This window comes from Antrostomus carolinensis, unplaced genomic scaffold (assembly GCF_000700745.2).
Source record: "Antrostomus carolinensis isolate BGI_N321 unplaced genomic scaffold, ASM70074v2 scaffold49552, whole genome shotgun sequence".
NCBI lineage: Eukaryota > Metazoa > Chordata > Aves > Caprimulgiformes > Caprimulgidae > Antrostomus > Antrostomus carolinensis.
In genome coordinates this window covers 20252-37049 of record NW_010301154.1, presented here as the reverse complement: position 1 = coordinate 37049, position 16798 = coordinate 20252, and the positions used below count along the sequence as shown (strand labels likewise).

The window sequence follows — 16798 nt, the reverse complement described above, 5'->3', positions numbered from 1 at the left end:
ACACAGGATAAAAATCTGGAGGGAACACTGAGTTTAGCCTGCTGACAGACAGGTGATAAATCAGGTGCATCAGCTTTCCATATTTGTATTAATGCAGTACTACAATAGCAAGTCAGTACATGAACATTTACTCAGTGTCACTTAAGAATTCTCAGCTCAAGTTGCAATGAGAGTCTTGCTCCTTCTCAACTTCACATACAAAATCTTTGCAAGACTTATTAATAAAATTATGAAATTATACTACTTACATTTCATTTATTTCTTTATTCTGCTACTTTCTGTGATTAACAATCTTCAGGTAAATTATTCCAACATCACTTCTTTGGAATACTTTGTTTCTCTGCAACAGATTACTTGAACTCTCCTGGTTCCCCTCCTATGCCTAGGGCCATCATGATAGTGACACCAACCAAAGAAAAATCATGCAAATAAAAATTGGATTCCTCCCTGCAGTCACCCACCGAAAGCTTTATCAGATATTATAATTTGGAAGCATATCCAAAGCAGCTCAACCTTCAGAGGCAAGCTACCCTACAAATACAGCACATTTTCACTGAACTTAATTCTAGCACAGTAAGCTACACAAAACCAGAACAAAACACCTTTACATTTAAAAAAAAAAAAAATTCTCTCACCCATGACTACTTCTAATTCCCTGGATCTGCAGCAGTACTGACATTTTCACCCTAATAGTAACATTTCAGTCATGTAACCGGCAGCAGTAGCCAGTGGTTGTCTTCTATATGGTCAACAGATGGAAACCACTTTGTCTATGTGTGTTGGGTTTGGGGGGCGGCGTTCTTTTCGTAGTGTGGAAAGGGCTACCTCATGAGAGAGAAAAGCTCCCCTGACTCCAAGGCAGAGAACCCCCCAGCCCAGGCTGGGCCAATGAGCACTAGAGAAACACCTCTGCGAATCCATATTTGTGAGGGAAAGGATGGTCCTGAAAAGAGGTCGGTGGGGGTGAACCTGGAGGAGAGGCCATTGACCTAAACAAAAGACGACCACTGGCCTAAACAAAGGACAGACTGACACAGAGGGAGTTTCGTTGCCAGAGAAAAGAGGAAGAAAGCCAGAGACCCACACCCAGTTCTTCCGTATGGAGTAGGAGAAGACAAAGTCCCCTGCAGCCCATGGAGATTCAACGATGGAGCAGAGACCCACGTATAGGCCATGGAGGACTCCACACTGGAGCAGAGAAGCTGAGCCTGAGGGCAAGTGTGACTGGAATTGTGACCCCAAGAGTCGTTTGATGCCAGAGCGGGGGTGGACCCCCAGAGTGGGGTGTGAGTCTGCAGCCCGTGGATGTCCCCATGCCGGAGCCTGGAGCTGAGCCTGAAGAGGTCCATGACTCCATGGGAAGCTCTGGAACATCTTGTTCCTGGACTTTCATGCCGGGAAGAGAGGCAGAGGTGAACTGACTGAACACCCATTCCCTGCCCCCTGTGCCACTGGTGAGGAAGTCAGAGAAATTGGGAGCAAAGTGATTTGAGCCCAGGAAGAAAGGAGGGGTGGGGGAAGGTGTTGTAAGATGGGGTTGTTATGTCTACTCAGATGATTTGCAACGAATTAAACTGATTTGTCTTCCCCAAGTTTGAGTCTGTTTTGCCTGTGACCACAACTGGTGAGTGAGCTGTCCCTGTCCTTCATTCTTAATCCTGTCCCCCCTTTTTTGAAATCCCCTTCCCACCTCACTGGGCGGGGGGAGTGAATGCAGGACCGTGTGGTCCCACTCAGGGTCAAACTACCACACTATGGTTTTCGTGTTACCAGATTTTCCCTCAGAGTTCCACTTTTGATGCTAGAAAGTTTTGTCTAGCTGTTTCACATTCCTGCACAGCCTACAGCTTGTTCATCTGCTGTTGCCTCATGCCTGTACTACACTCATCTCATTTATGTCCTTTCTGTCCATATTGGCCCCAATCTGGTGTTTGGGGTTTTTTTTCCAAATAAGCAAAACACTTCATTTTTTCACAGTCCCCACCTTCCAGGAAAGTGGAACTTTCTGATAGAAAGTTTCTGAAATAACTCCATCTACAGCAACTAACTGGTATTAAAAAAATCTAATTTAAACATCAATCTTTGTCAAAGAACTGAACAACTGAGATCACAGTTTTACTAATGCAAGGTTATAACCCATAACAATAGCCAGTGCTGCCAGCTCCACCTCCTTAATGCCTTAAGGGGAGCTAAAAAGGTAACCAGGGTCAGACTGCAAAAGCAAGCAGTTTCTTTGCCAACAGAATGAAATCAAGGTTATAGTGCTATTAGAAAAATAAAAATAAACAAATTTTCTTTTACCTTGCCAAGCCACCATAATCCAATCCTTCTTCGCCTCTGAATATAACATATAATCTTCTCCTCAAATCATAAGGTTTTAATGCCATAATCTGTCAAAAAAACCCAAAATTTGTAATGTTATAAATTATGCAGTCAATACAGTTGCTCCTTTTTATTCATATTTTATTTGATACAGAAATGCCATATATGTCAAATGTTTACACAGACAGAACATGCAATGAATGAACTGCACACAAAAATATCAATTCAGACTTAAAATCCTTGAGAAGCAGACTGCTAGCAAAGTGGGAGAGCGTATCTAGAAAGTATCACTATATGGTTGCCCTGTTTTTATACTCTTCCTAAGGTATTCATTGTCATTAAAGGAAAACAGGTGAAAAGCCATTTCCTCACAAATTTTTAGTTTTAGGAAAATCACTTTAAAAAGTAATTTAATCCAAAACAAGTGTAATTTACTTTCATTAATAATATACTTTTTACTTATAGAGAATCCTTCCCAAGAAGTTTTGACGTGGAGACAGCAGCAAGAATTTTCCTTGCTACAGAGAAAGAAGGAAGGAACATACACTGGCTGCCGATCATAAGAGCCCAAGAACTGTAAGCTTCAATTACACAGATTTAACGTTCAATGGGCAAAGTAGGACACCAGTTTTAATTGGTGAAAACAACATTTTGTAATGTATATAACCACACAAAAGAATCAGAAAAGCAAATCTGATGTGGTTAAGTTAATATGCTATGCAATGTGGTTAAGCTATGGAACTCCTGACCACAAGATACTGTAGATGCAAAAAGTTCACAAGAGGCGCACAGACAAGCTCACAGAAGAGAAGTCCTTTGAGGATTATTAAATACTCAGAAACCACATCAAGCTCAAGAAGTATTTCAATTGCAAACAGTTAGGAGCTGAAAGATCATTTGGTAGAAGTATTATATACATTACTTCTGTTGATACAGTGTCCCCTAGGAATCTCCCTTTGGTTAACACCAGAGGAGGATTACTGTGCCTGAAGGACCATTAGTCTGAACTGGCTATGGCTGTTTTTGTTCTTAAGCTTTGTCTTGATAAACAAGCACAACAACTCTTGCAGGCTTACTTGCTGGAAGGAATCCTCAAACAAAGTCTGTCTGGATACATTGATTTTCACATGACTTGGCAGTGCATTGGACTGTAATCATAAGGCAATAACGTTAAAAGGCAGCACATATAAATGTAAATTCAAATAGTTTCAGAAAGTAAATAATTACTTTATCAGTACCTGACATAAGTAACGGAAATGAGCAAGTTTCCACCTAAAGCTACGCTCATAAGCAATCTGTGGCCCTTTATTTCTGTAAGGAAATATATTTGAGATAGATTAACCTACAGACATCAAACAGTACTTTCAATGTTAAACAACAGCATGTAGATTTCAAAAATACACAAAAATTGTTATTCTAAGATATGATCAGAAACAAAATGCAGTTGATGGTTTGGTCAGCCAGTCTACCTTTCTGCCCCCCTCTTTTTTTTTTTTTTCATTTAAGATGCTAGTCAATTTATTAAATTTGAGAGAAAAGTAGAGATCTAGAGGATTTCAAATCCATATCAATCTTGTAAAAATTACAAGCCAGATAAAGAAGCGACTGCTCAATTAGGCTTCATACATTCAGCTGCTTGTGGAACTACGATGGAACTTCTAGTACAATACTCTATATAGGCTCTTTGAATGAAAAGTTATCAACACATCATCAGAAGTAAACTCTACCCTACATAAAAGACATTAAGACAGCCACCATAGGCTGAGTAAGTACTTCTGATTAAACCATCTTAAAAAAAACATTTGCATGTAAAATTTTTGTAAAGTACCTAGAACTACTTTGTTTAGACATTGATGTTGCTAGAGGGTGTATAACTGTAAGCATTGATCATTACAATCATTTGCTGTTTCTTTAAAAAATTAACTATTAGTTACATTACTTGAATATTCAAGTTCACCTCACTTCTCCTCTCTATTTATAAAACAATTACAATCTTGGTATTTGAAAAGTGTATAAAAAACTACCGAACCTTAGAGCAGTGCAGTAAAGTGTGTCATAGATAAATTGACAATTAAAACTTAAAAATAGATTCAATTTACAGGGCAACAATTTGATCATAATTTAGTGCTCAATTACACATAAAAGTATAGATTGTTTTCCAGGATGAGAAGACTTCATCATTACTATAACAAGTTAAAACATTAAAAAATACATTTAATTTCTCACTTACACAGAAGATTTCCCAGTACGAGGGTCATTGAAAGTGGTGGTTCTTGTATTATGGTCAACAAAGTATCTGACACCTTCTCTGGTATATCTGATTTCCCAGCCCTCTGGAAGAGGGTCCTCATTTTGTAAACTGCAGAAGAAATTGCAGACAGTACTTTTTCCCCCCATATCATGACATACAAGAATTAAGCAAGATCTTTTTAACTGCAATGTCTACATACACACCTACCCTTGAGTTCGAGGGTCTTCCCACTGTGTTGTCTTTGTGTTATGATTTACAAAATACACCCTATCATTTGAATCCACTCTCCTTTCTAGAGGAAAAAAAGAAAAAAACCCACTATACAACAACTGCATTCCAAATTTCTGTAACTGTCACTTGCTGAAATCAACAGCTAATTAGCTTACCCCAGCCTGGTGGTAAAGGCCCAAGTGGATCATTTTCTGCTGACAACATCGAAGCCTATTTAAAAAAAAGAGGACATTCAGTTAGGCCAAATATTATTAGTATTTTTTCCTCAATGTGTTTTAAGACTACAGCTAGCTCTGAAGACTATCCATTCTGAAAAAACATCATGCCATTTTTAGTCTGTTTTTGTGAAGAAACATAGACTATGTGATAATAAGATGATTTGTGCACTTGCCTCCATTGTTTGCAACACAATGTACCCTCCCTTTCCCTTCTTACAGCAAACTTGAGAGACATTCAGTGGTCTTAAAGATGTACAGTTCATTGAACTTTTGCAGAAGCACGTGTAAGCAGATAAGCATAATGTTCTTGCTTAAGAACATGCTTTGCCATAATAAACATTTCCAAGCACAGTGATTACTGCCAACACAGGGTTTTTTGCTTCCTCAATACACAATGTCTTCCCTGTATGTTTGGCTATTTTCAGACTTTGTCATTCTTTGCAAATGCAGCTGCATTCATTAAAATATGCGTAGGGTTAAAATTATAGCAACACACAGTAAGGTTAAAAGGAACAAAAAAAAACCCTAAAAAACCCCAGATTAATCTATTATGTAAAAACATGCTAAGCTCATAGTGTACTGTAAACTTGCAGAAGTGCCCCAGTAGCTCTCAAACTACAAAGCATGGTAAAAATAAAAGGTAGAAATCCCCTAGACTGCAGGATCCATGCTCTAACTAGAAGCATCCACTCCCTAAAATTCTTGGGACATTAAAATTGCTTTCCCCTCCCCCCCCCATGCATAATGGAATTTTGGGAATATGGGAACCAATCTACATTCTTGAAAGAGTTTCTTAAGGATCACCTTGCTACTAATACTGCTTTATATAGCACTTGCAATCCAAAAATCTCAAATCCACTTAAGAGTTTCCAACAGCAAATTCAGGCAAAAAAGGTACAGTATTTTTCCTGAGAAACAGAGCAAAGGTCAGAAGAAAATGCAAAAGTTATACTCAAAATCAAGCTGCCTCACCCTAAATGTGAACAGAGAATTATCATTATCTCAGCAGCAAACGCAGTTAGCCTTTTCTGCTTTTGTAAACTATACAGTCACAATGACCCTGTAAGCAAAGGCTTCTCTGTGATGAGCATTAAAAAATAGCACACAACAAAAAATGTCGTCCGACAAAGAACTGAATAGTGGCGTGATTAAGAGATTTCCGATCTTCTTAACGGGTCCAAGGATTTGTGTGTGGCTGCTGGCTAATGTATATTTAACAGAACACACTGAAACACTAGGCAGTGGCATGGGATGAGCCAGATTTAATATCAAAAGGAGTACAATATAGTAATCCAGATAAAAATAAAAGTAACTAAAATAACTATATCCTATCCATTTTTCTTCCTTCACACAGTTTAGCTTTGACCATTCAAGGTAACTGCAACATTACCTTACTCATTAAAAGTATTAATTCACTTTTTCACAAAAAATAAATTACAATCTCACTTATAAACTGCTATAGAGGCAGAGTCCTGGTATGTCACCAGAGGAAGAAAGTTTAGCTGTAGTTTGACCTTAACAATTCTAGATGAAAAGTATTCAGCAGTACTAAAGTAAAAAAAAAACACCCAAAACTTCACACTTTTCTCAATATAACTTAAATATTTTTCCCTCAATAAAATGTGAGTTCTAGATATGCAACTCATACATTATTTAGAAAACATAATTCTAAAGAGATGCAAATGGGATGCAAACGGGATGCAAACAGTTGAGTTATCTTTTATCTTCCTTCGAGTATATTCTGTCTCACAAGCAAATCCTAAATTTAGTGGTGATGTTTCTGCTATTGCTAGTGATGAGATATAATGTCTAATTAGATAATGAGAAGCTGGGAACTGTTAAATGTAGAATACTGCTGTGAGGAACTGCACTATGGACTTGTCTCAAAGATTGTTAGCACAAGACCACCAGATATCTTGGAGCCACAGGGTGATAGACTTATCTCAAAGATCGTTTGCAAGGATGGTCACAAGACCACCGGGTTCTGGAAACCCTGCTGTGTGAAGGCGCCCTGCCCACAGGGGTGTTCTTCCCGGACATGTCTCTGCCCAAGTGCTGGGGGGCATGAAGAGATGTGCCATTGCTATGGAAACTACAGCCCTCGAAGGGGTATTTAAGGAGGACTGGCACAGGCAAGAGGGGTAAGCTGTTGGCGGCAGAGAGACAGGAAAGAGACAGAGGACAACCGCCTCACCGCACCGCACCTCACCACGCCGCATCACCACTGGAACGAGCAACTGAGACCTCCTCACCCACCCCTCACCGTTGCCTCGCCGCTGGACCCGTGGTGGTGACTATTCTTGCTGCCCTATCCCGACTCCTTGCTTGATTTCCCATCTTTTGTTCCATCCTGTCCTATCGCTATTCTCTTTACTACTCTTCTTTTTCTAATAAAAGATGTTCTGGGAGTGCGGCATGTGACCTCGTTTGTGTCTTAATCTCGCTCTTGGGATCATATCGAAACCTTCCCCGACATCGGATCGGGATATTTAAGTGATCCCCGACATCGGATCGGGACAACTGCAGCATCCTTTACTTCAGAGGGTTACCCAAATAAAGTCCATCAAATTCAAAGCAAACTTAGGTCTGCAGATGCATAGAGTCCTGGTCCAATGAAGCTGTTTCAGACTTGTAATACAATGATTTCTTCTGAAAAACACTTCAGTTTTGCTACATATCACTTAGGAAGTCTCTGGGACTGGATCCTTTTTTTAAGAGACTAATCACAATTCCTAAAACGGACTGTTTAGTGAGAGTGACATGCAGGCACCATCATTCTCTTAACTCTGAAAAAGCAACTATCGTATTTATCCAGTCACAGATGGAAAAACCTGTCTCAATAAATATTTTCTTTGAAGCTACTCATATTTTCTTCAGGCAGAAGTAAGTGAGCAACTATTTCAGAGAAATGGAAAACCATGTAGGAAATGCCAGAATAGAACCAGGTGCATAAGCTTCAAAATTATCTCAAAGTAAAAGAACTGCCACCTGTACTAATGAATGACTCCTAAGCACTATAACACCTCTGAAGGCCATTTAATATTCAAAATGCCCATAACTCAGCTTTTATGTTCCTCTTCAGTTAAGGGACTGCTTTAGTTTTACCTCTTACTACTGCCATTAAAAGTCTTAAGTATTATGCAGTACAAAAGGCTCAAGTTAGGGAACAGACTCAGAAGGAAGTACTTTTTGCCTTTATGGACAATTTTTGTTAACATTTTTCAACAGAATCAGAATCTGAATTACTGATGCCAAAAGTCTTGTAACACGTATGACTGAATAGTTATAAAATCACTTTAGAAAACATTAAAAAACAAGAAGTACATCCATACTTCTCTACTAATTTCTAAACTTTATGTAGAAGTTACCGAATAGAGGTATCGTTGGTTAAACTGTTGCATAGCTCCCTGCAGTTGATTCCGTTGAGATTGCCATTGCTCAAAGTTCCTGACTGATTCCATTGTTGGCCGCTGCCACGTTGTTGTCCTGGTGTTGTGGTCCACATAGTAAACTCTCCCACGATCATCAACTCTTCTTTCCCAGCTTTCAAGAAACACAGAAGTTAACAGCTAAATTTTTCAGTGATATTACATAACTAACTTTCTCTTTATGCTAAATTCCTAGACAGTACTTGCATGAAGTACTGGAGTCAGAGGCATGATTTCAATTACTAAAGTATACAAAAGTACTCTCCAATTTTATTAATAGAAGGACAACCACACTGAGCAAACACAGACTTCAAGCAATAGCATACTCAGCTCTCTGTCACCTCATTTTTAACTCTGTTAGCAGGTTTCACAGAAAACACTTCCCCTGGAAACCTGAGGTTTAGAACCAGTGCACTACATCTAGAGGTGCCACCTAAATAAAGGTGTCAAATATGCATTATTTAATGCTTAAGTTTTAAAGGAAGAACAAAACAATTCAGTAACTATATTTGAACAAGTGATCAAACCGAGTGACATATATAGTACCAACATTCCTATAACTGTAATTAATATAATTCTAAATTAACTGAAAGGTAGTATTTCTCAGTATATCATGTATGATACAGTTTCAATGAGCTGCTTATCAAAGGTGTTACTTTTTCCTGCACCAAACAAACAAAAAACAAAGAGTAACTTTATCATATTTAAACCAAAAAAAAAAGTTTACATTACCCAGGAGGTAAGGGCTGTGGTCTTTCCCATGTTGTAGTTCGTGTGTTGTGATCAACATAATAGGTTCTACCATGAGGATCCTTTCTTTGCTCCCACCTTCAAGACAAAAAGACTTTCATGTAAGTCAAGGTAAATACGCTTCTTTAGGACTTATTTCCCACTAAGCCAAAAGAGTACCTTGGTACTGAATGAAAATACTATGGTCCATTCTAAAACACCAAAGAGAACTTACATCAGAATACATATCAGTTACTTCCTATTTAAACTGGTATCACCATAAAGACTTCTTTAAGGGACTTGGTACATAAAATGAGTACACTAATATTCACAAGCATTTTCAAATTCTATTTAAGATATCTGAAGACAAAGCCAATTAATTATCTGCTCAAGGCTTCGATGCTAAAATAACTTGATTCAAAAAGTGTTTAGAGATGCAGCATTCTGTGCATTTCCAAGTATGTGCCTCTCAAAAAAAAAAAAAAAAGAAAAAAAAGACGGAGTTTACAGCTTGAAGCACTGTTCCCTATATGCAACAAACAACAGGATCTCTCAGAGCGAACTTGAAATGCGTGCTATCAGGTAATTTTCCTGTGTTTCTATTTCCTGGGGATTATTTCTTCAGTTTTAGTTGCAAGGCAAACTTAGATTGAAGACGGAGAGAGGAACAAACTAACTGAAGTTCCACACTGCTGAGAACTGCTCTAATGCAATAAAAGTATTGACAAATGGCAGAAGAAACCAGGAAAAATCATAGATGACAACCTCAAGCCCTTGCTTGCATTAGATATATGCTTGGTTTTCTTATATACGTCATTAATTAGCTCCTAAAAACGTAGGCAGAACACCTTTCCTGCTACTCATAGGATTTGTCGTGCATTTCCTCTCAATTACAGAGTATCCTATAAAACTCTGAATGTTTTCTGCAGTTCAAGGGGTTAAATGCCAAGATTATAAAGAGATAAGATTAGAAGCAGTAGCATGTTACAGAGCTACTAGGACTAAACATAAGGAAGACTGAACTAGATCCGAGGGGAGTACCACAAAAAAACCCCCACAGAAACATGATCAGGGAGGAATGATGAAGAAGGACATTTGACCACAGTGTGCACTGTGCCTGGAACTCATGACCCTGTCCTCAATGGGAAAGAATGTAATAATTAAAAAAAAAAAAAAAAAAAAAAAAAAAGTGTGTGATGTTTGTGGAGGGTGATGACCACAGGAATTCCCACCTATAAAGAGCTTCCATTTGTGAAAGCATCTGAAAATTAAACTCTGTAACTTCCCCCAAAATATATATACAATATTTCTGTCTTTTTAGATGCTTTTTTTCATGCTTATCCAACTGCAGAAACTCAAGTGAAGTGTCACTAATAACTTACTGAACCTCCTTCAGAGGGAGCATGTACAAGACAGGCTCTCTGACACATCAGCTACAATGGCACAAGGTATATACACTTCAGGTGGGAAACAATTTCTGTGTTCCAAAAATCCTAAAATAGTTAATATTTAGAATATTAGAGAAATGTCAGTGTTTCCAATTAGTAACTGAAGACATATTTTCACCTAAACATAAAAGGATCTATAAAAAAAAATTTAAGGTCAATAGATTAAATATTTTAAGCATGTACTATATTTTTATTTAAAGACTAAACACATCTTTAATTTTACATTTAAGGTTCAGGACTACAGAAGTAGCTTCTAACAGTCCAGTAAAATTAAAAGTTTAGCTATTATGGGCACTTCATATCTGTGTTTTTATCTATAATATTATTGGTCTCATAGTTACACTGCAAGCACTTACAAATATTTCTAGACTGTTTTATTAATTTTCACTTCTCTTTCAGCTGTTACTTTCTGGGACAAGAGCTACTAGTCAGTTACAGCAGCAGTGCAAACCCCGTTTTAGATCAAATAACCCCATTCAGCCAACTGACCTGCATTTGGCAACCCCAGTATAGAATTAAATATGTTTCTTTATATGCACATTCACATGAAACATGATTATAGTATTAAAATCAAGCCCACGTACCCTGGTGGCAAAGGTTCTGTACTGGCATTACCAGGCTGCTGTCTTACAGGTTCTGCAGATGCATTTGAGGTGGAGGATTCCCTTGGTTTTGCTGCATCTGTTGTTGTACTGTTTCTAGCATTAGGCTGAGCACAGTCTGTTGCAGCTGTAGGTTCTAGTCCAGCAGACACAACAGGTAAAGTAGAAGCGTGGCTTTCAGAACAGCTAGTTGCTTCTGTTGTTGACTGAGGTTCTGCTGTAGCGTTAGTGCAATCTGAAGACGTGGGAGCTTCAGCTGAACCTATCGGAACCTCAGAGACAGAAGAATTGCCAACTTCTGGTGCAGAGGTGGATGACTCGCCGTTAACTGAGAAATGGGAAATAAGAACATTTGTGTATCAGAATCTGATGAGATTTACTTTTCAAATGACAACTTTTGGAGTAAACAGTATGGAATGAATACCTTTAAGTGGCATCTATATGCCATAAGCAGCATTTTTGTCTAAGACGACAAGAAGTCACAATACACCTGCCTCAGTTAAAACTCTAATTAAAACTTACAGTTTGGAAGCCATTCTCTATACTTCCCTGCTAAGGTAATTTCTGAGCTTCTGCATATCTTGGTCAACTCAATGTTACACCTTACTCTTTAGCTTAGCAAAAGATACCCATCTGCTTCCCATAAAACAGTACTGCTTTATTTGCTTTGAAACTTTGAACTTATATCGACTTTAAAAAAAAAAATCTTAATGAGTATGACAAGAGATAACTATATGAAATATGGAAAACTAAGAGGCAGTTCTCATATAGCATATCTCACAAATCACATATTGATTTTATTTTTTTTTTCCTTTTTCAGAGTTGAGGTACAGAACCCTACAATTAAGCAAAAACCACCTGTTTGACTTGGAAAAAAATCCCCCCCAAATGCAGGATTAAAATATAAATATCAGTATGTGGCTAACATATGTAGTTCAATGACTGAAGAAAATTATTTTAGAATCACAAAGTAAATCAATTTCTCTATTTTAAAGAACAATACGAATGTCATCCAACTCAAGCAAGCATAATCTCATAGAAGGCTTAGAGCAGGTACAGATTTAGCAGGAAAAGAGGGCTAAGAAGGCTTTATTAGTCCCAAGCCCACTAGGCCAACAATACATCAGTAGAATCATCTGCAGAGCTTAACAGAACAGCATCTCAGCACAAGATCTTGCCTTAGATAAGTGCAATGAGGTACAGCAGTCTGTAGGACCCCCATTAAAAGTCAAGGCCCTATTAAAAGCAGTGCAACATCATTCTCAGCTTTCATTTTCTGCACCACGAATCAACACCAGACAGTGTGAATTCTATTTAAACTCATCAGTTTGTACCTCTTCTAAAGTTGAAACTGTTTTTCTACAAGACTAAATATAATATGCAACGTAGACTTCAAGTAATTTTCTATTTAACAGCATACTATCAGCTAACAATTCTAATGACTGAGGCCAATACAACTGTTCTATACTCGTAAGTCTCATAACTCTCATTGAGATTTGCAAAAATTTAACCCTATAGTAGTGCCTATAAAATGCTGTTCCATTATTTTAGAGTTCATTTACTGTAATTCTGTATAACCCTCTTACAAATAAAAAAATAGCTAGATTCTACTTACTACTTGCAGTATCTATAGAATATCAGCAATTTCCTGCTTTCCCAGAGGGTCAGAAAAGCAGATCAAAGAATTACAAACAATATAACAGTCATTAGCAATGTATTCAAATTAGCAAGCCAGTTTCTTTAAGGAATTATCACTGAGCCACAAATATTTTCTTAATATGCATGACGGTAAGTATGATTTTGCAGGCAGCAGCAGATTTGTAGGATCTGTAAAGGCACTACTTTTTGAACACAACTACTCCAGGGAAATACATCACTACTTCCAGCTCATACAAGACATGTCAAGACTTTGTATTATTCCAAGCAAATGTAAAGCATATTAAAAAAAAAAAAAAATCATAACTACAGACAATCTGAGCAAGTTTCTTCAAACTTCTGCTTTAACTAGTAACAATTTCACTTAAACAGGAAGAAAGCCAACTGAAATTACAGCTTTCGTTAAAAAAAGCATTCAATTCATCCACATGAAAGAGTGAAAGGCATTACATAATGAAGTTAAAAGCAAAATAACTGACAAATCATCAGCTCTTTTAGTAAGCTGATCTCCAAAACAGATCTATAAAACATTACATCAGCCAATTACCTCACCAATTAGATCTAAAACAGCAATTCTGGCAACATCACATGAAATTACAATCATGCTAAGCACAACAGTAGGGGAAAAAAAAATTCTATCATCATCATATGCTGGAGAGCCGTTTTATGCCTTACCTTTAAGTCTCCACCAACTGGTACAGTAGTTGAAAATTGTGATATCAGTGCCTCAGTGCAAGCTCAGTGATGATTTAATCAATATTACTATTTGAGCAAATCAATTATTTTTGTAATTACCCTATACTAATACAGATTTCAAATGGATCTCTCCACTATAGAAGAAAAAGAGAGCAATGTTTAAATAATATAAATGCCCTCTGGCCTTCAACTGAAAAGCGAGGGGAATCAAATTCAAGTTCCCAAAACAGAAAAGCTTCAGAGGCCTAATTTAATTATTACCTTTTAAAGTTCATAATTGTTTCTGCTGCTGTCTTCCCACCCACATTTCTCACTCTATTACAGAAAGTTTGACAGTCTCTGTTCTACTATCTAACAACTTCCTTATTTCTATTCAAGGTTATATTTTCCTCTGCTATCACTGTCATCTCTCTCAAATAGCTGAGAAAAGGCAGAAAGTGCTTAGAAAGCACAGTCATTATTAGATGCAAAGTTTTGCCAGAGGAACAAAAATTTAAAAAGCTTTCTTTTCACCTTTTTTACTGTACTGAGTATTACCTGTAGTCATAATCAAAGTCTTTGTGTTTAAGAGGAAAATGGAATTTAGTATTTGCTGATATGTTTGGAAACAGTGTATCTTTTGAAAAAATGGAAGGCAAAGAGAGTCTGCAACTCACGTCAAGTCAGAGCACAGCAGTTCCCTGACAGCACTAAAAATCAGATTTATCTAATGGCAAAAGAAACTTAATTAATTACTCAAATTAATTGTGAAAGAAATCTGATTTTTCCTCTAGACAATCAGTAACATGGGACAGAGAAATTAAAGTTTTGGATGCTTTACATCTTTCTTCATCAGAGAAGAGAACTGACAGGCAAGTATGAAAGCTAGCACATTTCAGAATGGATCTACTCCAGAAAAATTCACAGAAGTGGACATTCAAGATTATAAATTCAAGCCTAGAAACATCCTTTCAGTATTTCTGAAATCTAATTAAAAAACGTACAGAAAAAGTGATTCAACTTCAGATACATTTCAACCAGATAAAAAAGCCTTATGGATCACGTTTTCATAACCCTCCCATTCTTACCAGTGCTGTTGACAGGCTGAGCTGCAGGTGGTTTTGGTACTGGTGTATTTTTGGGTCTGGCTGCAACGTGAGTAGGAGATGGTGTGCTGTCTCCGTTAACAGCTTCTATACAGAATGTATTCTGTACTACAGAGTTGGAAGGTACTGGATTGTCTATCCCATTAGAAATGTCACAAGCAGATCTTGGTAAAAATAAAAGATCATTTCAGGTTACTAAAAAACATAACACGTCAAACAGTTATGCAGCTAAACCAAATCCTACACTAAATCACACTGAAGAAACATAGAAATGGAAGTAAATTCACATCAGTTTACAACACAGTGTTTGCAGCCTAGAAAACAGTCAAGCACAAGACCACAACAACTAAGGAATAAAAGGCAAATTTTGGTTTTGAGGATTTCAGTTACTTCAAACAGATAAGATATTCCATTTCCACTTTATCTTTTACTGGTAATGACATACTAGAATCGAGTTGGGCATATTGATACGCCTGCCATAGGGACTTACAGCAGGCCTATCAGTATCCAAAACTGCCTTAGGGACCCCTTCCAAAGTGCAGCTATGAGCGGGAAAACTTTCTCTCATTAAGCAAGTGGAACAAACAGGTTTGTTTGTCATATCTCCAAAAATTATTCTAGTTAGAACATAAAATAGTAACAAAACTCTCCCTCAGTAAAAGGAAAATAGGATGAGCTTCCCTCTGTATAGGCAGGATGAGACATTGTGAGGACAGATATACACAGGTAGCTCTCTGTCTTTATAAGGCCACATGGAAATAAATGTAGTGTGAGGGCTTGCAAATGCAAAGTCTTGTTCAATTGCACTGTTTTTACTTAAAACTACCCCAAAATGCTTAAAGCCACCCAGCAGAGACACATATTGTAAAAATTACATTCCCTGCCAACTCTCCATCTTCTCAAGGAGTAGTCTAAAAATCAAGAGAGAAGTTAAACAGATGACAAAAAATGTGAGAATTGTTAAAAGTCCCACTTTGCAGAGTAACAAAGGAAGAAGCAGCATTTCCATGCTACCTTACCCAACTCCAAAGAAGTAGTATAAAAAAAGAATTCAAGTAACATCCCTTTCGAACTCTAGACTACAAACCTGATTTGTTTCCTAAAGACATACACAGAAGCTACCTTAAAACTTTTCTTCATCTCTTAATTTTAAAACTGTAAATCAGAACTGCTGGACAGTTGTAAGGAAAACTGCTGTAATCAGAACAACATCAAAAGCAGGATCCCAGTAAAAGCCACACCTCCAGCAACAATAGTTGAATAAAAACAAAGGATTGTTACTGCTGTTTCAAAATGGTATGCAGATCTGTTTCAAATCACTTTTAACAGTCCCAAACCTTTTTAAAGAAAACTAAAGAGAAGCAACTTTTTATCCTTCCTCCTCATAGGTATCCATGGTGGAACAGAGACAAACCTCCACATATTCAAAGAATAATCAAGTCAAGCATACAAGGACAAATGTGTCCTTGTCACTCAAATGCACAGCAACTGTGTATTTTTTCAATCTATTGTGTGTCAAGAACTTAAACGGAAATGGGTTCACTGCCAGGTAACTTGGCTAGTAACATTAAATTGATTTGAATGTTGACCTACTTGACTCACTAGTGGCAAGGGGGCAAACAATCTACTCCTACTACTCTCTAGGCAGTCTTTGAGCTGGTATAAAGATAGAGAAGCCAAGAATGAAGATCTAAATTGACCAAAAGCCTTTTTCTTCTGCTGAAGCAGGCAGCCTCATTGCCCATTCTGAATACTGCTTCCTAAATGCAATACAAGTCTCTTAAACAACTTCCTGATCATGACCTTAAAAAGGAACTGGGTGAGGGGGAAGTAATTTTGGCTTTTTTTTCTTCTTCCTTCCATTCAGATGGTGTGTTGCAACAAGTTGGTAGACATTAATAGAAATGGCTCTTAAACAGCAGAAGAAAAAAAAGTTGAATAAGTACATAAAAACACACTGAACCATTGCCCCTCTAATCTTTGCTGCAGCATTTAGGGGACTTCCAATCAGTTGCATTTTTTATGTTCAGAGGGCTACGCATCCAAGAGGCAATGATAAAGTAGTGGAGAGCAGACTACCAGCAGAGGAAGAAGAGTGTTGTAAATTTAATTCTTCTCAAGCTGAATTATGT

The 16798-nt window shown here is 37.5% G+C and overlaps 1 protein-coding gene across 1 annotated transcript in view; it reads right to left on the bottom strand.

The window, feature by feature from the left end:
* Window positions 1-16798, bottom strand: part of WWP1 (WW domain containing E3 ubiquitin protein ligase 1) — a gene marked incomplete at its 3' end in the record, with an annotated part of 32325 nt that overhangs the window by 6002 nt on the left and 9525 nt on the right. The window contains exons 6-15 of the mRNA XM_010163347.1: window positions 14649-14830; window positions 11212-11557; window positions 9183-9278; window positions 8391-8565; window positions 4960-5014; window positions 4781-4865; window positions 4553-4681; window positions 3561-3633; window positions 3399-3470; window positions 2302-2390 (exon numbers count right to left, since the gene is read on the bottom strand). Coding sequence (XP_010161649.1) covers window positions 2302-2390; window positions 3399-3470; window positions 3561-3633; window positions 4553-4681; window positions 4781-4865; window positions 4960-5014; window positions 8391-8565; window positions 9183-9278; window positions 11212-11557; window positions 14649-14830 — 1302 coding nt within the window. The remainder of the gene's footprint in view (window positions 1-2301; window positions 2391-3398; window positions 3471-3560; window positions 3634-4552; window positions 4682-4780; window positions 4866-4959; window positions 5015-8390; window positions 8566-9182; window positions 9279-11211; window positions 11558-14648; window positions 14831-16798) is intronic.